Source organism: Phoenix dactylifera, chromosome 17, assembly GCF_009389715.1.
Source record: "Phoenix dactylifera cultivar Barhee BC4 chromosome 17, palm_55x_up_171113_PBpolish2nd_filt_p, whole genome shotgun sequence".
Lineage (NCBI taxonomy): Eukaryota > Viridiplantae > Streptophyta > Magnoliopsida > Arecales > Arecaceae > Phoenix > Phoenix dactylifera.
The window spans coordinates 4,215,467-4,238,848 of NC_052408.1; the positions used below are offsets into that span (position 1 = coordinate 4,215,467).

The following is a 23,382-nucleotide window of genomic DNA, read 5'->3' on the forward strand; positions in this document are numbered from 1 at the left end:
TTTAACATATTAGACAATCATGAAGCATTGTCACCTCTGAATGAATCTGATCTCAAAAGCTTTCCATTATATATTAATAGAAGTAGATTAAGATAGAGAGAGGTTAGGGCATGATATTTGATGAAGAATACTGGATTTACTTAATTCGCTTGAAACATGTTCACCCTACATGAGGTCATCAACTCTGTGCCAAATAGTAAATTTTAGTTAAATTTCAAATCCTTGCACTGTACAATTTTGCAAAATACCACCTATACTTAGTTAGGTCATTAAATTTTTCATTTTTTTTTTTACCCTTATGATCTCTCCAGTGCTATGTCTACATACATACATCATCATCCTGTGACAGTGGGCAGCCTCCCCTACTTTCCAAGATTCCAAGCCTACCTTTTAAACCCTCCCAGCCTCTTATCAAACCCCAGAAAGAACCCATCGGATCCAACGGCTACCATCCCAACAAATTGGAATCCGAACACGACCATCTTTTCCTCTGAACGTATTTGAGTTCCGACACGTTGTTGGAAAGGTGAGCAGACTGGGATTAAATTTATATACGTACCGCCTTGCTTTCCCTCCTCGGGAGTCCCACCCACGCGTGCTCTTCGTTCTTGGCGCCACCCATCGGAGCCGTCCGATCCCCCATCACCGCCCCGTCGCGAATGCCGATGCATGCATGTAGCGACAAGAGCTCGCGCCCCATCGCTGATAAAAGGACGAGACGTAGTCAACAACTCCTGCCCCTCCTATTCCCCCTTTCTATTCCGGATTTTGGAATGTTTTGAGCCTCCTTTGTCTGCCTTTGGGCTCCTCAGCCCTACCTTATTATTATTATTATTATTATTATTATTATTATTTCTCACTATCTTATAGTTATACATAATATATATATATATATATATATATATATATATATATATAAGGCATAAAACGTTATAAATATGTAGTTTGGATTTTTCTTTTTTTGCTTTGGCAGGTCCATCATACAAAGTGTATACAAATACACCTAATAAAATCAAAATACACAGGCTCACGGAGTGCCCGATGCAGTTTTTCCTCTCTTGACCGTAAGGTGAACCCTGAGTGGTGAGCCACATAGGCAGCCACCCAATCAGCCACTTCGTTGGCCCCTCTAAAAATATGCTTAGCCTAAAAGGTCATCCCATCCCTCGTCATTATCTTAATATTCCGAAGCAATGGGTGGTTCGTGCTCACGACCCTCGGATCCCCTTGGATCCAACTGATCACCGTGGTTGAATTACCCTTCAAGATAGCCGGACTGGCCTGCAGCACCTACCTCGCATGTCGAAGATTCGCCTAGACAGCCTGCAACTCCGCTTATAATTTAGATATTAAAATAAGTGATGACGAGATGGTGGTGAACATACTGTCTCTCTTATTCCTTTTTTTTAGATTTTTAATTTTTTTTGTTAAAATAGATGATTCATACAATTTTTGTACAAATACATCCAAAAAGATAAAAAAACAACACGTGCATAAGCGCTCTAGGCAATTTTTCCTTCTTGACCCACAAGACGTCTTTGAAGGGATTCATCATATATGATACCATTCAGTTTGCAGCTTTGTTGGCTTCTTTGTAAACATACCGGAATAGATTTTGAGATATTTTGACCTTTTTTTTTACCGGCATCTCATAATGGATTTGTATTTTTCATTATCTTATATATGATATTATATATATGTATATGAAATTAAGCATATAATTCGTATATCTAAAAGAAATTGATGATGATGAGATGGTGGTGATGGTCCATGGAGCTCGTCGCCATTTTTTTTTTTTTTTGTCTTATATGATTGTATGATACATAGAATATGAAAGTATAAAAAATATTATTATTTATTAAGTTTTGATGATGATGAGAGGGTGGTGGTGATGATGGGTGGGGTGGGAGCCGAGTGCGGTCTTCTCTTTTGATGGACGGAGTCAGAAGGAGGTGACGTCATGGGGGAGAGGCCTGCTGTGTTGTTGACTGGGGGTCCCACAAGTCCAGGGATTTTCTGGCCGTTGGTGGACCCTCGGACGTTGATGGCGGGGTTGGAGCATCTTCAGACTGTGGAAACACGATTCCCATTGCGGTGCCGTGTAGGGAAAAAGTTGGCGCCCTGCTTGGGCTGGTGATGCAGTGATAGCCAGCTTTGGGTGGCAATGGATCGAACTCCAACCGTGGAAGCTCGTAAGTCATGCCCATCCATTCATAAAATGGGTTTGGTTTGGGTTTAACCCTTTTCCGATCCAAATTTTAAAATAGCCAAGGTTCGTGCAGATTCATAAGTCCAAGTGATTGAATACGAATATATCCATATCTATATTTTTTGTTTGATAAGTACGTATATAGATATAAATATAAATCAAGTTAGTAGCATATTAATACGGTCATATTTTTTTTTTAAAGTTTATAAGTACTATATAAAATTAAATAAGGTTATAAATAGAATCGGATATTCGCATATAGATTGGTTAGTTGTCTATCCATATCTTTATCGATTTTTCTTTAATGGATATGAATATGAATATGAATATATATATTAATTGGAGATTTCTATTCATATCTGGATAGTGTGGGATTGGAACTAAATTCTAGCTAGCATTCCAAAAATGCGATGAATCTTCTGTAGCGTATGTTGTAATGGATTTTGATTTACCGGGTGAAAATTCTAATAGAATTCTCGTTATGTTTAAAACTTTCGTGGTACATTTGATGTGGGTCTAAATTGCATAGCCAATAGAAATCTTCCGCATATCTTGATTGTAGGAATGTTCAGCAATCATGCTTGTAAAGGAGTTGCATCTCTTCATAAACACAATCAAGAGCATCTTGGTGCCTATCACATTTTGGTCATTACGAATAGAAATAACTACATCTTGAAGTATCGAATATTCCATGACTAATTAGAAACATGGTCCCAAATATCATTTATGAAGTCTCTTGGAAGTTCTTATTTTGGGAAGTAGACTTCGCTATGCACATGGGAGTCACTCTAAGTTTTAGCTCCTTATGAGGTACAATTCTATAGAATAATTTGCTAACCTCAAATTGGTAATATACCACTGGACCCACACGTCATCCTACACATGATACACACATTAGACTCATGGATTGATGCTAGATGGTCACTAAATAGCACCTAACAATTTGATGGGACCTAACATGTGGACTATAAGTCTTGGCGTTTTATACGAAAGAAGGCCATTGATTCTCCTTCACAAGAATATAAATCACCATTACCATTATTATCATCGTCGTGACTACAAGAGCCTATAAATTGAGGTCACATATCTATATCATAGATGCAACATCATATGTTTGGCATTCCGATGCACTACATGGTCATGCCTAAACTCGCACCATAATTTGTGACTATCAGTTGCTAGGACTACCACCTATGTGCGCTCTACAGTTAGGAAGGCATTCAAATTCCTCAAATTGGCATCAAGAACCCTAGAACTGCTACCATGTGCTTTTTCATCCAAATTATTTAGTCGGCGTCGAGAGGGCATGAATCTCATGAAACCTCTAGGAGGAGCAAGCGGCGGCTAATTCGAGTAATGAATTCTCCTCAAAGACATGTATCATAAATAGAATTCTCCACTTACATAAGAGTGGACAAGAGGATAAACTATCTAATGAATCAACAAGTCAGTATGGCATCAAAAGGAATTCTTGATCAATCCATTCTAGGTTGTTTTTTCATGACACAGATGGTACCACAAGTAGCATCACACAACTTCAATTATCTCAACTAACCTTTACACTTTACAAGGCCCCTCAAAAGAGACCTAATAACTAGAGGTCCTCACCTCCATGAGGGGGAAAAAGAAAAATTCCTTCATGCTCACATTAGGAAAATGCTTTGGGGGTCCAAACTTGGTATCAAGAAAAAGCTTTAGGGCCACTTGTTGGAATATACTGCCTTGGGACCTTAGCAGTAGTCTTCACATTGTACATATCAGTATCTAAACAAGTTTATTTTTCTTGGAAGTAGCTATATGCTTAATTCAGTATGATATTGGATTACACAGTGAAAAAGCTGGAGATTCGCCAAAAATTCCACATTAACGCCAAGTGTCATGCGGCTAACGTGCGCCGAAAGCTGGGTTCTCGAACGGTCAAATAAGCAGAGGAGTCTCACTCCAGACGCAATCCATAGCGGGAGAAAAAGAAAAAAGAGAGAGAGAGAGAGAGAGAGAGAGGGAGAGGGAGAGGGGGTGGAATTAAAAAAAGGGAATTTGGACAGAGGGATGGTGGGAGTTTAAAAAAAGGAATTCGGAGTGCTCTCTCTCTCTCTCTCTCTCTCTCGCTAGCTCGCTGATGCTCTGCCACAATTCGCTGCTTTCGTGTGGCGCTCGTCTTTTCCAGCTCTCTGTAGCAGTCTAAAGCTGCAATTAACTCAGAAAGATTGTATATAAGGAGAGATAGAAGTATAGAGAAGGATTCGATGAACCAAAGAATAAAGAGGAGAGAGGGGGGATTTCCATTTCCTCTTTGGAGTGGAAAGGGAAAAGGGGGTGGAGAGGGAATCATGGCGTCTTCCGTTGAAAGGTCGGTGTCTTTAAGGGAGGAGAGGGGGAAAAGGAGGGATAAAAGGGGGAGGGAAAGAGCGTTCCGAGCTCGACCACTCATGTAATGCTATTCTTCGCGTGCTTCGGAGGGCCAAAATTCTCTCCTTTCCTCGCCCGGGTCCGCGCCCAGGCCCACTTCAGATTTCTGCAGCTTTTGCTCCTCGGTCAAGGCTCGTTCGCTAGAAATTGGATCGGGTCGTGGCGTGTTTTGAACAATTTTTCTCTCTGCGATAGGGTCAGCAGGGTTGTCTCTGCTTCGGTCTCTCCCTCTTCTGTTGAACGGGGAGGAAGGGAGAGAAAATGAGGGATCTTTCTTCCTCATATAGATGGTTTTGACGTGGTTTGGGCCGTAACTTCTTGAAAAACAAGAGAAATTCGCTACCTTTGGTACTCTGCGTGGTTTTATCCTATCGACATGCATAATTCCAATGCTAAAAAGGCGAGCTTTTTAAGGAAGCATGGGGTTTTGGGAGTAAAGACGCGATCTTAAAGCTGTGGGTTAATTAGTTTTTGTTATGGATACCGTTTTCGGGTAGTTGTCTTCAGAAGCTTTGCTTCTGGGAATTGGAATTTGGCACTTCTGCTAGCTAAATTGGAAGGTTCGTTTATCGCAATCCAATATGCAGTGAAAGTGAGGTGGATTCCAAGTTCAAAGTGAGTTTTGTGGCTGGAAAATGAAGGCTCAAGTTAAAGATCATGACTTTTTGCTCTTATGAGAGCTTGATGTTATGCTCAGCAAACTCTTGTTCTGTTCATATAAGTTCAAGATAAGTTCCTCGATAGTAGCTAGGTGAAGATGACTTCCGTCCAAGAGCAGGTCAAAACCTCCGGTTTGAATCATGCAGCATCTCTGCTTGATGAAATGAAGCTCCTGGGAGAAGTCCAGAGTAAGCAAGGTTAGTGTTCTCGTGTTGAGTAAGGCTCTTCTTGTCCAATAGTATTCACAATTCTTTTTATATGTGGAGATCTTCTTCTTCCTCTTCTTCTCTAGTATTTGGCTTGTTATTGTTATTATCTTCTGAAGCATTTCCTGCTTTATATTTAGCTGCAAGGAAGGTGATAAATTCCGAGCTTTGGCATGCCTGTGCCGGGCCACTTGCATCCTTGCCTCAGCCTGGCAGTCTTGTATACTATTTCCCTCAGGGACACAGCGAACAGGTTCTTACTTCCCCCAAATCTTTTCTTTTTGGAGGTTCTCACATAGTGAATTATGTTGCATTCTCGTTTAACATAATTTTGATAACATATCTAGTGGTTCATTTATAAGCAACTTGACCATTTCTGTAGTGTAACTAGTGAATCTTTGTAGCAAAACATAGTGAGCACAAAATCTGCCAAATTATCTTTCAATATTCCTTAAGAACTAGATGTTATGTTAGCTGGTTTTACATTATAATGTGGCTAGCCTAAGAGCGGCTGTGACTGACATTCCTAAATCTCTGCATGAATATTGGTTTAGTTGTACTTAAAATGTGTATGGGTGTTTATTCAGCAGTTTGGTTGGAATAAAATAATGTGGGACAGTTAGTATGTAATCTTATATTTTAACTTGAGCCATTTAGGTTATCAGTGTTTTCAGAGAGCTCCCATTACATGATTAAACATTGGCAGACTTGGGTTCTAGTGACCACTGTGAGAATGATGACGATCATGTAGACAATTACAAGAGTCATCTATTAAGCGTATGCAACTTGTTTTGTTCCTGGACTTGGATAGAGTGTGCTTCTTGACCGGCATCTTTCATCTGTTTTCTTGAATTCAGTTGCAGGAGTTTGTGGATGTTTGTACATCATTATCGTGTGTCAACAAGTATAATAACTGCATTAGAAAATCTTAATTTTTTATTAGATATTCGAGTTTTACATTTCATCAAACTATGCAAATTTGATGTGGTCAGAGTTGTCAGGAATTTGAGCTTCTGGAGCTATGATAAATAATGAAGCATTGCAAACAAGGCTGTTCCTTTTTTTTTTTGCAGGTCTTAAAGCCACAAAGCCTTTCTTTGTTTGGTTATTATAACCATATTTTCTTTCCAACAGGTAACAGCTTCAACTAGAAAAGCAGCAAACTCGCACATTCCGAATTACCCAAATCTACCATCTCAGTTGATGTGCCAAGTTCACAATGTTACATTACATGTAAGTGTAACTGGTATATAGTAATTCATTTTAGTTTTGAATGAAAAAGGGTGGGTCTGTCACCATCAAAAAAATTCGATATGATATAATATTTGGCTTTAGTTTGTGTTCTTTAATAGCATTCAGCTAATACTTGCCTTTTTCTGTCTATCTTGCTAGGCTGACAAGGACACTGATGAAATTTATGCACAAATTACCCTTCAGCCAGTGAACTCTGTAAGCAAATTTGGTTGCCTGAGATTTATATTTATTGTGGTTTCATAAATGTATTGCAACATGCTTCTGAGGCAGTGTTTGTCAGTGCAGTCCAAAAAATGGTTCTATACATATGAACATTTAGCACAGCTATGTCTATATCAATTGCTAGCATTTGACATTGGAATGCACACTACTTTGATTTGGTGTACAGATTTTTTACTATTAAGATATAGTACAATAATGATTATTTTGATAATGATATACTTAGTGTTTATGAATGTGTTTCACTAGTTACTAAGCATTTTTTGGAATTTACTGGAAAACAGTGCTTCTCCTGAACTGCCACAGACACAGCCTGAGCATTAGTTCAGGATAAACGATTTGGGTTATTGCTCTCATTGTTTAATAATATATTACAAAGTTTATAAAAGACATGCCATTGGAATAACAATTACACCTCTAGAGTTCCTTTACAATATGGAAGGGCATCAATTATATTCTTATGAGTCTTGAAATTATTTTGCTTGTTGTCTTTACACTTTTCTTTTCCCTTCATTCAGGAAAGTGATGTATTTCCTATCCCGGACCTCGGACATACAAAAAGTAAACACCCAACCGAGTTCTTTTGCAAGAATTTAACTGCAAGTGATACAAGCACACATGGTGGCTTCTCAGTGCCTCGAAGAGCTGCAGAAAAGCTGTTTCCACAATTGGTGAGGTGTTGCAGTGAGTTAAAATTTAATAATAGTGTACTAATTGATGTATTTGAGTTAAATGATACTCTTGTCCTTTTCAGGATTACTCAATGCAACCTCCAAATCAGGAGCTCATCGTTCGAGACTTGCATGATAATGTGTGGACATTTCGACACATTTATCGCGGTATGAACATTGGTCACACCTTGGTTTCTTAACAAACTTCTGTACCCTAAGTGACTTTCTGGACATTTTGACACATTCTTCATGGTAGGGATATCTGTCACACATTTATGTAGTCTGACCTTTATTTTACAATAATTTATGCTTCCTTCGTTATAGAGATTTCACAGTGTTTGACATACTGAACAATTTATTTATGTTGACCATGTCCTACTTGCGGACTACTATTTTTATATGTTAAATGACTGATTCTAATGTTCCTTCTCTTTCCAGGTCAGCCGAAGCGACACCTTTTGACAACTGGATGGAGTTTGTTTGTGGGTGCAAAGCGATTAAAAGCTGGCGATTCTGTGTTATTTATCAGGTAAATTATTGCAAGAACACATCCCTGATATATATTACATGATGGGCAGGTGGATCTGTGCTTGCAATCTAAAACTGTTATTAAATGACTCTCCTCTGGATCTGCACGCATTAAGAGATATCTGGTGCTGAGCAACTATAGAGTTGCTGCTTTGAGCAGCTATTGGAAATTTAGAATAGCCCAAGCATATAAGAACTCTTTCCTATCATATTTTACTTTAGACAGTCTCAAATAACTCTTTTTTTTGTCCATATGGAAATCATTTTCATGCCTTGTTTTTGGTGCCAAATTGTATGAGTTCTTGCATCAGTTATTTCCTGTGATTTGGAAAACAATCTTAGTATAGCTTTCTTGGAGTAGGATTAAATGGCAAGATGGGAAGTAATTGTTCCTATAAAACTCTTCTTGCCATGGAATAAATTGAGTCAAATAAATGTAGACATTAGTGGAATGCATTAAGTCAATGAGATCTACCTTCAAGGCAAGCTCTGTTGCTGATTTATAAGTCATAGTTTATAATCAATAAGTACAAATCAATTGATAAAAACTCTTGTGTGTCCGTGAAGTTAAACTTCTTATTAAAAAAAGTATGTAACTAAGCAACATAATTTAAATTAATCAATCATTTGGCTCGAATATCATTTCTCATCCTCATCTTCTAAAAGAGTTTCATGAATCATAATGCAAACATGATCTAAAGCATTAAATGAATGCATGAAGGAACAAACTTACAACTATGTAATTAGCTAAGCGTACAACAATCTGATATGTAAGACATTATATAGGGAAGAGATAGGGAGCTACTGGAAGAAACAACATTTGCTAGTATCTCATGTGTGGGCCTCTATTAGTTTTGATGCCCAACATTTCCATCCAGTTTTGCAGGTCATACAATTGTTCATATAATTTTCCTGGCATCAAACATATTTAGTGATCACACCACAACCTAAAGGAACCCCTCAATGTCATCCACCTCCCCTTGGCCAACCCCCTGTAGGGTTTCCAAGAGATCAAGTGTGGTATCTTTGGCCCATTGACTGGGACCTTATTTGTATTTATCTTCATAGTGTGAATTTCCATTCCTTGTAATATGTTTCATTGTCCTCCAAAGCTTTTTCACCAGAACTCATTCAATTTTTAGACATTTGCTGATTATAGCAATTACCACAATGTTGCAGCAGCGGGTGAGCCTTAGCACAACTGGTAAGATTGCTTCATTGTGACCTAGGTGTTGTAGGTTCAAAAAATGGAAACATCCTCTCCGCATGCAGGGGTAAGGCTGCATACATCTGACCCTCCCCAAACCCGTGGGAGTCTCATGCATTGGGATGACATGTTTACAACAAATTACATATACCAAGGCACACTCTTCAATAGCAGTGGCCAATCTTTGGTGCAGGCCCATTTCATTGTAAACCAATCTGTTTCATTAGTTCGAACACTTGTAGTTCCTTAATATACGCTCTTATTGTCCAGGTTACAAAGTTGTGTACAATAATCAAGTTGAATATCCAGAGTCTTTGTTAAAGTAAAGAATTCATAATTTGTGTTTCAAACTGCTGAAAAGGTGTTGTAGATATGTGAACTTTGACTATCTTTTTAGCAGAAAGGCTGGATATATAATACAGAGTAATTAAATATCTTATGTAAAGTTGGATTTGTGATGAGTGACACTGTGCAATAATGCTTATCATTTATATAGGGACGAGAAATCACAACTACTGTTGGGTGTACGACGTGCCAATCGTCAGCAAACAGCATTGCCATCATCTGTGCTGTCAGCTGATAGTATGCATATTGGTGTGCTTGCTGCTGCAGCTCATGCTGCAGCAAGTCGCAGTCCATTTACTGTATACTATAATCCAAGGTATATCAAACTCTAATTTTCTTAAATCTTTCCATGTAGTCTTTTTGTCTTTTTCATTATTGGAGTATCATTTTCTCTAAATATGCTCAGGGCATGCCCTTCCGAGTTTATAATTCCTCTAGGCAAGTACCACAAAGCTGCGTACACCCAAGTATCAATTGGGATGAGATTTGGAATGATGTTTGAAACAGAGGAGTCAAGCAAGCGCAGGTGCAGATTTATTATAGTCATTTGTCTAATGTTACACTTAGCTACAGACTTATTTCTTTTGTTGCGGTACACTGTAGCGTGATTGCAAAATCTTGCTAATATGGCTATAAGAAGTTCTCTAATCTTGGTTTCTAGATTTATATTGGTCTTCTATTGTGTTAATTTTTGATGGATTAGCATTTGATTTGATGTGAAACCAAAAGTGTTTTGAATCTTCCCTCTAGATTTGCTTAAAATCTAGCTCACAATGTTGTGCAAACAAGATTTTTGTTTAATTTTGCCTCCTTTACTTTTGCACCAAGAATCAAGAAGTCCTTTTGGCTCTTTTGACTGTTTTGGTCCTTGACACTTGCTTCTTTTCTGTATTTATTCCTTGTGTGTGGAGCCACCTATGTTAGTGTATTTGTTTTTACTAGTGGAACTCATTAACTCAGTGTTAACCATATTTTCTTTTTCTTTGTCCCTTCTTTGTCTAGTTTTTAAGTCTTCAACTAAGTATGCATGCATTTTGTATAGAACGTATCTTTTGTTTATTTTTATATGACTCATGATCTTGTTCGGTTTGGCTTATTGTTATTTTTTATTTCGTGTTGAAACACTAATCCTTTGTGTTCCTTTCATGTTGTTTTGAATCTTAAATCACCTTATGTTGCTAAAGTATCTACATGGCCCTACCTCAGATGTTATGCTTTTCAACATTATTTACTCATTTTTCCATTAACTTATGACCTTTCAGTTTAATACATTGATTCAATTTTTATTTCTTTCTAGTCTCTTTAATTAATTTTGGTAGATTTCATTTGCAATTTGGATTGATGAACCCTCCAGTCATGGTCGGTGGAACCGTCCTGAACCGTCCGGCTCAGGGCGTACTGAGCAGTACCAGCAGCGGACCGGGATGGTTTTGTCAACCAAAATGAGAAACGGGCGACGAAGGGGGAGAAGGAGAAAGAAAGAGAGGAAAAGAGAGAGTGGGGGAGGAAGGAAGAGAAAGAGAGGTGGAGGTCGCCGACGGAGGGCTGTAGAGGGCTAGAGAGCCATGAAGAGGAGGTGGAGAGGCTTGGCCTTTGGTTCTCCTATTTCGTTTGAAATAGAGGTCTCGAAGGGAGCCCCTTTTTATTTTCACAATTGAAACAGAGGTCCCGGAGGGGGTCCCTCTTTATTTTCGCGATTTTTAAGTGAAGTCGGCGAAGGGCCGCAGAGCACTGGGGAGCCATGCGGATGAAGCAGAGGAGGGGCTCCGCCTTCGGTTCTCTTGTTCGTTTGAAATAGGGGTTCCTAAGGGGGCTCTTTTTTATTTTCGTGATTTTTAAGTGAAGTTTTTCCAATTTCGAACTCTTCGCCTTCGATTCTCTCATTCGTTCGAAACAGAGGTTCCGGAGAGGGTTCTTTTTTATTTTCGCGATTTTTAAGTGAAGTTGTTTCTATTTCGTTCGAAACAGAGGTCTTGGAGGCAGAGTCCCTCCTCCGCAAGGCTCACCGGCCCTCCGCCACCCCTTTCTCTCTCTCCCTCTCTCACCCTTCTTTCTCTCTCCTTCTCTCTCCCATTCTCTCTCTTTTCTTCTCTCCCATTCTCTCTCTCCTGCCCCCTCTATTGTGTTGGTACGGGCCCGGCACGGAATGATGCGGTCCGTACTGACCCATACCATCGGGCAATAAGTCTGGGCTCCGATTCTGGAACAACAAACCTTACCAACACTTTCATCCTTAAGATTGATTTATTTTGTCCATCCTTGAGTGAATTTGGTGTAGACTTTGTGCCATGTTTCAGCTAGACATTTCAAATTCTCCATTTTGCTAAACATGTTTCTTCTTTTACATTAAATTGGCTTGTGGTACCTAAACCATGATATTTGATGGCTTTACTTTTTGGTGGCTCTGCATTACTTACTAAATACATGCTTTGAGCCTCGCCATTTGGCCATTATCCTATGCAGCAGGTACCAAACATTCATGTTAGCGACATTGATATTTGACACAGCACAGGGTGTAGCCAAGATAGTCTATGAGCATCAATAGTCTTCCGAAAATAGAATGATATCACTTTTGCAGTTTTGCCAAGTAACTTAATGCTAACCTTCTAATTTTATTTTATTTTATTTCAATACCTTTTTATACGCTCGAGACTCTTAGGTGGCCAGTGACTCCTTTCCCATAAAGTAGCATTCTAGGTCTTTGGAAAGGTCCCTCCATTCCCAAAGTTGACTTGTCAAGGAGTGTGAGACGAATTTTATAGCTTGTTGTCATTGGTTAATGGTTGTTAACAAATATTCTAGAACCATGGCGAACCATTACCTTAATCTATAAGACTGATCATTCATAATTGCAAATAACCTGTAGTACTTCCCAATAAGTTAAATATTCTAAAACTTAATGGAACTTAGGTGAATGCACAAAGTCAATCTTTATCCCAATGGTCTTCCTTTGTTAGCTAAGGATAGAATGGTGAAAATTGGAGATTTTTAGTTAACATTGGAGTATTGAAGTCCATTCAGATTATAGAAACATAAGCATTAGAGCTAATTTCCACGGGGAGGCAGCATTATTACTTGAAGGCATCACTGTTATCCCCCCTATTGTTCTTACCAAAATAGTCCCCAAAAAATTCATGCAATAAATAGCGTCAAATTCTTCATTAATTAGTGTTTTTAGTTATCAGAGGATTTTTTTTTCAACTAATTAAAAAAAATCAGAATACTTCTTTGACTCTAGCACCTTTATATACCATTTGCTGAAAAGAAAAAAAAGAAGGAAAGAAAACCAAAATGAGGTGAGTGAACCACTCTTCTGCAAACTTGAGGACTTGGAGGCCTTCTTTGGTGAACACTTCTAGCACTGGTTTCTACTAGTCATTCCGGTTTATCGAAAATCATGCTTAGGTCTTGAGTTTGATAGGCCTCAATGTCCTCTTTGTTACACTTCTCAAGCCCTTGACACAATCAATCGACAGCCTACTTTTGCCATGGTTAACGAAATAATTAGTACCACCTGAAGCATCTCTTTCATGTGAGCTTTGCTTACTAAACCCAGATAAACATGCAGATGAGTTCACTAATCTTCAATATCGTTAGATACACGCAACTTTAGTAAAATGTTGTATTAATGTGACAAAATAATTATTATGGCTTGTCTGGTGCTTACTTGATGTCCAGCTAAACAAATTCATGATTTTGTGGCCATCTTTATTCACCATGTGCCATGGAAAGCTTCCATGTTTTATTCATCTATCAAAATCTGTCTGAGACGTTCTTGAAGGAAGGGATCTTAAAAGACAAACTTGTGAATTGAAGGAGGTATTAGTAAACCATCACTCTTAAGTATAATTATCACCAATACCAATAATAATGTCAATGATCTCTTAGTGGGGTCAGATATCATTTTGGATTGTTGAGCAAGATCCACCACAACCCACATATTTTTCTATTGGGTATGCATGAAATCAGTAAGTTTAGTACCAAAATGTCTTAAAACTCACACATAGAAATAGGAAATTATTCTCCATTATCATTAGCCTAGTCTTCTTAAATCTTTTGAGCAAGAGAAAAAAATTGCGTGACTGATGTTTCTAATTGATTTCAGAGGACCTTGGTAGCTGGAATTTTCTATCTACAGTAATGTAACTGCTCTGAAATCTTTTTGGAATCTTCAATCTGCACCATTTTCCCCAGTGCTTTCTTATAGTGTTTCTAAAATATCCACTTTCCTGCACCTGCATCTGCTCCTGCACCTACTCTTGATTTTGGCAATTAAGGAGAGGACAGTATCTTAAGAGGGCATTTTGCTACTGTGCGAAGGGGCAACTCCCAACATGAGAAAGAAAAGGCTCTTTACAGTTTGGCTTTGTAAATTTTGACCATTGAAGAGATTATAAGATGTAGATAATTTTATTGCTTATACATTTTTTCTTCAAAAGGATACTGGAAAAGAATCTTATCACAACCAATGCACATGAGGTTAAACCTGGTAGCTTCAACATCTTCAGTCATAACTATTTCTTTTGGTTGTCTTCACACATTAAACTATAAGTTTTTTCTAAAATCCATACTCCTTTAGCTTGTCGGCTACCAACTTATCTTTCCACAGGAACCTTCATAATAATAAGAACTGTTCCTAATTGAGGAACTCCTTAAATTGAAGTTGCTCTGAAAATCAGGAGTATTTGCTTTTTCTGCAGTTCTACTCTTGATGGTGTTGGCTCTGTAATTTCTCATTCTTGTAGGATTTGTGACTAAGACTCCTCGGTACTAGACTCATTCAAAATTTCATGAATAACCAAGGTAGGGCTTGATGTCAGTGATCAATTTTGTCATGGACACTGTAAAGATACAAGTTTCTTATCCTTTTTCTCAATCTTAATACTAGATTATCATGCTAGTCAAAGTCCTCTCTTGTCATCCCTGGCTTCTTCTCTTACCAAGGTTGGGGAAAAATATGCTATTTTGGCTTGCTATGATGCTCAAACTTGCTTTTATAGATTGTTAGATTTGCTTTATTGCTTATATGCTATGTAGAGAAGGAACTTAATTGCGGGGCAATCAAGTGGAAGTAACAAAAAAAAATGTTAGTAATAAGGAACTGATTTTTTAATAAATGAATTAAATAAAAAAAGAGAACTCAAGACATATTATCTCTATTTGTTGAGGTCCTTTCCATGCTAGCGAAGAATAGTCATGTTAGGTGTCTAGTAAGGCCACCTTTCAACTAATAATGAACCACTATCGTAATTACAAGATTTGGATCTTGTGGGGCTCTACAAAGAAAAGACTATTAAAGGATGGTGAAATTACAGATATAAGGAATGGTGAAATTACAGATATAAGGAAGTGATGTCCACTCAACCGGCAATTCAAGACCTTTTAATACTATTTCAAATGTTTGAAGGCTTGGTACTAGGCTTATATAATACCTTACTGGTATGATACGGTTATGACCATATCAACACATGGTTTGATGTTGGAGTCAACACTTGTACCATGTGTTGGTGCAGCGGTGTACCTAACCGCCATACCATACTTGGTTGCTACAGTATGCGTCATATGCTTAAAATGCTGCTATTACACATTAAAATAGGACTGAAATGCATAACAGAAGCAGCCTTGGGGACTTCCAAGGACAATTAACCTCTGATCATACTTTCAATATCCAGACCTAATTTTGAGTGAACTATAATAATTTGCAAACTAATCAAACAACAGTAGGATATCTTTCCAAAAAAAACCTCTGAAAAAATCAGATACTTAAGGTCTCTTAGTTTGAACATGCCAAGAATTTGGATTGCAATTTACTCATTGACTCATACTGATAGCTAGACAAAGAGTTCTAGGCTCTGAAAACCTTGGGTTCCACCTAGAGCTCAGCCAGTTTGGTAGTTTCACTTACCTAAAACCTGTTCAATAATTCCATAACCTTAGTCCCGGCTTGGCTAAGCAACCTGGTAATCTTAAAATACCTTTTTTTTCCATACTATCTTTCAGCTAAGTTACTTTGCAACCTTAGCATATTATCTTTTTTTTTAAATACTTGGGCTCAAATTCAATAAAGAGGGATGTACTTTAAATCTGTTTTCCATCGTATGCCTCCAGATTGTATTGCTTAACACACATAAGGTGCAAGATCAGTAATAAACATGAAAGATTCTAGGTTTTATGCTGATGTGCAAGTCCGTTTCTGTTATTGTGAAGGCAAATGCTTTTCTCCTCAAGTCTAACTTCCTTTAAAATCATGGTTGGAATATAGTTCCCTTTCTTTAAACCAAGTATTATTAGCTTGCTTGTCAATGTTTGTAATGCATTAGAAATCCATGTGTGAGAATATTATGGTTGTCCTTGCTTAACTTTATTTTAAATTTTTGTATCAGTACATCATGTTTGGTGATACAGCATAGTTTGCGCTAGCATTATAAAAGTTTAGTCATCTGTTCTTGCAGATATATGGGTACAATTGTAGGGATTAATGATTGTGATCCATTAAGATGGCCAAATTCAAAGTGGCGTAATCTGCAGGTGACTTGCCCTAGCACATTTATTTATGAAACAATCTCTATAAAGAAGCACAAGATAATTGCATTGTCTGAAGCACTAAATATACTCTCTCATGATCAGGTAGAATGGGATGAACATGGCTATGGGGAAAGACCAGACAGGGTTAGTCTTTGGGAAATTGAAACTCCTGAAAGTCTTTTTGTTTTTCCTACCCCAAAACGACAATGTCTTCCCGGATTTGTTGGTAAGTTTTGTTGATTCATTTTTAAAGGAAGTATTTAAATTATTCTAAATTATTTTTTCAATACCAGAAGGTTCGATGTGCTGTAGATTTGATCTTGTCAGATCAACTCCTTGAAATATTTGCAGTACGTGACACTTGGTTCCCCATATGTATTGTTTGTGTGTATGTTTATATAACTAGCTGCCAATGTAATATATATACGTATATTTTTCCTCCATTTGGACTCAAGATCGTTCTCCTATTATTAATTTTGCAGTGCCTGGCATGGAACTTGGATCAGCAAACATGTCAACATTGTTGAAGGATCCAGAAAATGTAAATGGTGACTTACGTCCCTTGATCTCTGCTTTTGGAACAGAGCAGCTTATTAGGTTCTTACATAAACCTCAAAGTCCTGGCACTGGGAATCAGCTTGGATGCCATCAGTCAATATATGCTAGCATATTACGAAACATCAAAACCGATGACATTTCAAGGACCTTCTCTTCTGCTGTGCCATTTTGTATGGTAAGAAATCCGGTACAGCAAGAGGAATTGGTTAATAAACCACCAGTGCAACAGAAGTGCCAGTTTGCTCCAGTACAGCAACAGACCCTCCCTTCAGAAAATAGATCATTGCAAAGTCAAGAATCTCAACATTGCGGAGTGCACAATGGTGTCGACTTAGATTCTGTGCCATTCCCACATATGAAGCCACAAGAACTGTGTAAAAAAGATTCGCACTTGGAACAAAATTGTCTAGATCAATGTGCAAGTGATGAGGATAGAATCAGCATATCAAGGAGTGAAAGTGCATTACTAAATGAGACTGTTCAGCAGAAAAGAGATTCAGCTTCTGTGGCATCAACAAGTCAAGTGGTTCCACAATCTGAGAACATAATAAAAGCACCTTTGCAGAAGATACCAACGGAACATCCGAACCTGCTTTCCAGAAATGATTATGGTGAAAATTCCATATGCTCACTTAATCATGAGAACATTGCAAGCCAAGTACATATAAACCAAGATTTACAAATTAAGGGACATGGTGATCCCCAAACTATCCAGCAGCAGCTTGAACCAATTAGTATACAGCGACCAAGATTAGAAACAACACATTCACCAGATAAGAGTGACATGAGCAACTTGCATCTACATCAAGGATACCCATCTCCGTTCTTGAATAATGAGGACTGGATGCTGCAGTCTTCATGCTACCAATCTTTTAACGACATTAAAACACCTGAATTTCTGGACACTGCTGGAAGGCCTGATTCCTTATTTTTATCTGCATCTGAGAATGTTATCAGTACCTCGACAGACATATCATCTATAGTGAATCCACCATCCTTTGATCCTATAGAGACATTTCAGTTCTCTTGCACGTCGGATTCTGGGACGACTCCATGCCTCCCTACTTTCATTCAAGAATTCTTGAGTACTCCTGAGCTAAATGCCCTCCATGATGAGCAGCTTGCTCCAGGTATCCTATCATCTGAGGTGCACAATTTGCAAGTTTTTGAAGAGGCTACTGTCTTGCAGAGCATATCTAACTCATGTGGAAGAAGAGACTTATCCGAGGAGAGTTACAACCAAAGTGAGACTTTTAGCAATGTCCAGTTTGAAGCTAGCACTGGAAGCATGAATATAAGTCCTTGTTATCCAACTAAAGCTTTTGATGGCTCCAATATCATGGGGAGTTCCAAGTTTCATGTTCTTTCACAAAGTCTGGTTGGCAACCTTACTTCTAATCAAGATCTGCAGTCTCAGATTACCTCAACAAGCTTGGCAGATTCTCAAGTGTTCTCTCTACAAGATATTCCTGACAGCTCTGGAGGGGCATCATCTGGGAGCATAGATGCAAATGAGTACGGCTTAAATAGAGGTTCAAGAAAACAAATTTCTCAACAACCTTTGCGAACATACACCAAGGTAAAGTTGTAACTATTATACTGAAAACTGATGTTAGTGAACTCTGCACTCCTCCCAAATTTGGAGAATGTCTCTTGAATATTTGCCCTTGCTCTGATAATATATGATGCTAACCATATTGAACAGGTTCAAAAGCTAGGATCTGTTGGAAGATCGATTGATGTGACACGCTTTAGAAATTACCATGAATTAAAATCTGCAATTGCATGCATGTTTGGACTTGATGGGCAACTCGATGATCCTAGAGGTTCAGAATGGAAGCTTGTTTATGTTGATTATGAAAATGATGTTCTTCTTGTAGGGGACGATCCATGGGAGTAAGTCTTACTTTTCCTTCCCTTCATGCATGTGAATATATTCAATGTCCATAGTTATTATTCAAATACAAATGTGTTTGACATTATGCATATGAATATCTTATCCTAAGCTGTAAATGAAGATACCTTTGAAATTTAAACATGCAACTAATTCATAACATCTTTCCCAGCCTGCTTTTTTTAAGCATTTTGTGATTTTTTGTTAATCCCTACCAAATCTAGGTTGACTATGGGCTAGGTTCATGTCAGAGATTTGACCTATTCATGAGTGCAAGTACTTGAGTAAGGTCTATGGGACATTAAAGTGTGAAAATAAGTAGAATATGCAGTTAAGAAAATAAATTCTTGTACCCAAAGATCAAATTCTATATGGAAATTTTTTTCTCAAGCAACAAATGTACAATAATTGTAAGCTTACCTAATCATGCAAGTTTGATAAACGCGATTCTGATTTTCTTTGATAATCAACATGCCCTATAGTGGTTGAGTGTAGCCCTCTATCAGTCTATCCCATATTATATTGCCACTAGGAACCAATTCACTTATTTCTAGGGGTCTCTAGAGTTTCTCTAGTCTCTAGACCCTATCTACCTTGTTTGTTGATTGTTGAGCAAGAAGAAACAAGACTAAATGGGTCTGGCCCTCTCGATTTTTTTATAAACAGGGGGGAATTGATTGGCACACCCAACCTCCTAATCTGATTAGGAAGCGTTTTATTCCCCCTTTTCCGTTTTTTCCCCCTCTTTTGTGTGTGTGTGTGTGTGTGTGTGTTTTTTTTTTTTTTTTTTTTGGGGGGGGGGGGGGGGCTGTAATCTTCTTAAAGTGGGCCCCTCATGCTTCTTAAACTGAAGATGGGACAATTCTAGGATTCTCTCTCAGGTTAACTGACAATAGGACCGACACATTTCCAAAATGCATGCTAAGGCCCGATCTCAGCCTTCAATGCTATCTTAGTCCCTTTTTAGCTTAGTTCACATCCTCTACATGTGACCAAAGCCCAGTAGGCCTATTATACATGCTCTACAACCTCCCATAGGCTAAAACAGTTGTTCTAGGAATTTGTGGGTAACCTAGTATCCTGCTTAAGTGTTTATACCAAGGTTTGCCGTGTCAGTACTGGACCCTATACCGGTGCCACACCAGCATAGTATTGGTACGGTACGGATTTTTTTTTGGCATACCGAGTGTTGGTACGCCACCCGTACCAGTACCGAACTATGAAGGAAGGCGGGATATAGGTGTCTAGTCAAAAGTTCATTAGGTGTACAATTAATTATCTCTTAGTCAAACTTGTCACATTTTGGGGGAACATTTCACCTAGTTGTTTTCTCTACCCTTGGAAACAACATTGCAACAACTCTCTATGATCCAGGTCATTGTGAGATGTAATTCCTTTATGTGACATTACAACCATTTGCACTAGTGTCACACAAATATTACCAATAACTCTTTCGATCCTTGGGATAAAATAGCAACACAATAGAATGCATATCTAAAACACACGTTTATGGGCTCTAGGGTTTGATTAGTCATTGTAGAAACTTATTTACTAGAAAAAATACTTTTCAAACTAAAAGATAATTTTGTATTTCTTCGTTTTTCTAGAAAAAATGTGCCAAACAATTTTGATGAATTGCTAAAAGGAATAAAATATCCAATGAGAATCCTCATCGCCCAAATGAATTATTCTCCTTCATCAGATCGTGGATTTCTTGTTTGGCATTCCATGTGTCCTCAGTGCAAGACATGTACACCTAATGACCTACTAACTTAACCCAAGTTTGGTCTAGTTACCTGACCATTAAAGTGACTAGATTCATGGGAGTCCATGTAAATCTCTCAAGTCAATGGACATTTAAAAATTATCACATGCTGAGAAAATGGTCTGTTATGAACTTATGATAGTATTTTGTCAATGAGACATGTTCTCATGTTAGTTTGTCAATGTGTCTTAGATATTTGGTTATTCATATGAAGCCGCTACTTTGGCAACTGAGAAAAGATCGTCATCATCATACGGTCGTTATCCACAATTGTTAGCCATCTTGGTCAGGTCTTTTAACCATAATTATAGCTGTGACAAGCTTGATGAATAAGGAGTCAGAACCTTTCTTTTTCTTGCTTGCTTGATGCAACTGATTTTCTTATAATGTCTTATGATCTTAGGTATCTTATACCTTGTCTGACATCTCATGCCAACTAAATAATATCTAAATATGCATAGATAAAGGAATAAACAATCTTATTCATGCCTTTCTCACAAATGAATCATGCTTTTGTTAGGCCATCATTTTCAACACTTAATTTTACATGTATAAAGTGCCATAATTACTTCCTTGTTAGATGGTTAGGCAAATCTTTAGAGCAACATGTGGAAATCCCAACGTGTGCATTTGGTGTAAATATATGCCTCTTGTCAGCTTTTGGTTAAAATTAAACATCAACAGCAACTCTAGATGCTGCAACTCCTTTTACTCAATATTGAACATGCCTATCCAAAAGCTGTGGGCTGATTGTGATTAAAACTGCGTCATACTAATAACGTAATGTGGTCAATCAGTCCTTGTGGATTTCAGTACCTTCTTGGGGCTATCCATACATACATATGTATGTATGGAAAAGCTTCTTATAGTTAATAATATATTATAACCGAGTTCAGTTTAAGTTGAAGTCTGTCGTATGTGTTTTTTTTAATATCCTCTAGCAGAGAATGAGCATTAAGGAGAATTAAACCAGGTAAATTGTTGGTTTTATAATGTAAAATCTTGCAGTTATAAAAAATGAATACATAAAGACATACAGGAGGATTCTGGTTGTCGGCAAACTCTACATTTATTATGATATATTCAGATGTCATTGTATGAAATTATACTCTTACGACATAACTTACCCTTTTTCAAGTGCCATCACCCACATTCAACTACAGCCGCACCTTAGTTTTATTTGGTTCTGCTTTCTTTTCATCTCCTTATTCGTTTTTTCTTGTCTTTCTTTAAAATGAGAACTATAACTGCATTATCAGCAGCGCCCATCATCTGCTTATTCAACATCAAAAGCCATGCAATTGCAATTCCCTCCGAATTTTCCCGACATCTAAATATTGTCTGGTCTGCTTGTAGGGAATTTGTCAACTGTGTTAGATGCATTAGGATTTTATCTCCTTCTGAAGTACAACAGATGAGCCAAGAGGGCGTGCAGCTTATGAATAGCTGCCTCTGATCAGGTCAAGAAGACAACAGATATTTGCCATGCTTAGCATTTCCAAACATCACTCAGCTGAGTAAGCTTTGCTAAGCTTCCATGATCTTCTATTGAAAAACTGAAGAAATGCGACAAACTGGAAGAGTTGTGGAAATCAGGTTATATTCTTTTATCTTCTCTGGAGAAGGCCTGTTTACAAGCTTCAAGAAGTGGGTGAGATAAAATCAAGCATCATTGTTCCATTTGTTTGGGAAAATTATCTTGTGATCTTGTTTGCGGATGGTTAAAGTGTAAGTTAGACCTCGATCATAGTTGTAATGGCAGCTGCTAATTTATTCTCTAAAGTTATAATCGGAATGCTTGAATTACATCTCCACAATCTAAATCGTCTCTACTCATTTCTCCCAATGCCCAAAGCAGAAAGTCAAAAACAAGGGTGTCATATATGACTGAAACAAGGCCTGATAAAATGGATCCTTTTTTCCCCATGGTTTTGAATTTTTCTTTTGGGGGCTTATTCTGCTTATAATGTTGTGTTATATAATGTGTTACTGTGGATACATTAGCTATGGTCATAACAGCCATCATTTGAACATTTCATTGCTCAAAATGTGCTCAGTTCTAACACATCTCCTTTGAGTTTTCCTTTTCAATAAAAATATTTTATAATTGATGAATAGGAATAAGCTAGGGCCTGTGTGGTATTGCTTTTGTTTTCTATTAAAAAAACCCAAGAATAAAAATGAACTAGCTTTTCTTTTTTTCTGTTAAAAAAACTGAAAAATAAAAATGAACTAGACTGAATGACCGTCTGATGAAACCTTTCCATTCTCTTAAATTGGTCTTAAAACCTTCAGATTTTTTGGCAGCAAAGATTTGTTGCTTCCAAAAAAGAGCAAAAAAAAAAAGAGAGCAAAGAATGACAGGATTTGTGCAAATGCCATCTTCAACATCAATCTCCACAACTGTTTCACTTTTTTGCAGGGAAACAAAAACATCAAAGCCACTCTTGGATGACACTGTAACAAAGCTAGTACTCTTAGGGTGGGGTATTGAGATTTTGAGGGTAGGATGATATGGTTATTATCATCTGGTGGCAACACTAACAAATGATTGTTGTTCAGCATACTTAGTTAATACATTCAATATGGACCCAGCGAATGATTGAAAGCATACAAACTTCTCAGTATGAGACATTTTTTTCCTGTACAAGTAGCCATTGGAATGCAAATGTGCTGTTGTGCACTTGGCACAAATTATTTTTTACTTCCCATGGCCTCCAAATGAGTCAAATATATTATAGTTACTATTTGGACTACAAAAATTCTTCACACATGTTACACTGAATAAAATAAAGAAAATGTCAACTGAACTTCCATAGAATAGAAGTCATTGCGAAGATGGCATTCACCAGGTTTGGCAATCAAATCCTGCGTTCGTTTGGATTGGAAGATTAGGGATACCTCGGAGGAGCTACCTCTGGTTATGTCGCTC

General features: G+C 37.8%; 1 protein-coding gene across 1 annotated transcript; it reads left to right on the forward strand.

Annotated features, from left to right (window-relative positions):
• Nucleotides 1–4,194: 4,194 nt before the first annotated feature.
• Nucleotides 4,195–22,376, forward strand: LOC120104170 (auxin response factor 11). Its single transcript, XM_039114776.1, has 14 exons — nt 4,195–5,475; nt 5,625–5,737; nt 6,619–6,717; nt 6,877–6,933; nt 7,476–7,628; nt 7,712–7,796; nt 8,067–8,157; nt 9,860–10,024; nt 10,115–10,234; nt 16,161–16,236; nt 16,336–16,459; nt 16,716–18,370; nt 18,497–18,687; nt 21,807–22,376. The coding sequence occupies exons 1-14, from the start codon at nt 5,376–5,378 to the stop codon at nt 21,904–21,906; spliced, it is 3,129 nt and encodes a 1,042-aa protein (XP_038970704.1). The 5' UTR covers nt 4,195–5,375; the 3' UTR covers nt 21,907–22,376.
• Nucleotides 22,377–23,382: the final 1,006 nt, after the last annotated feature.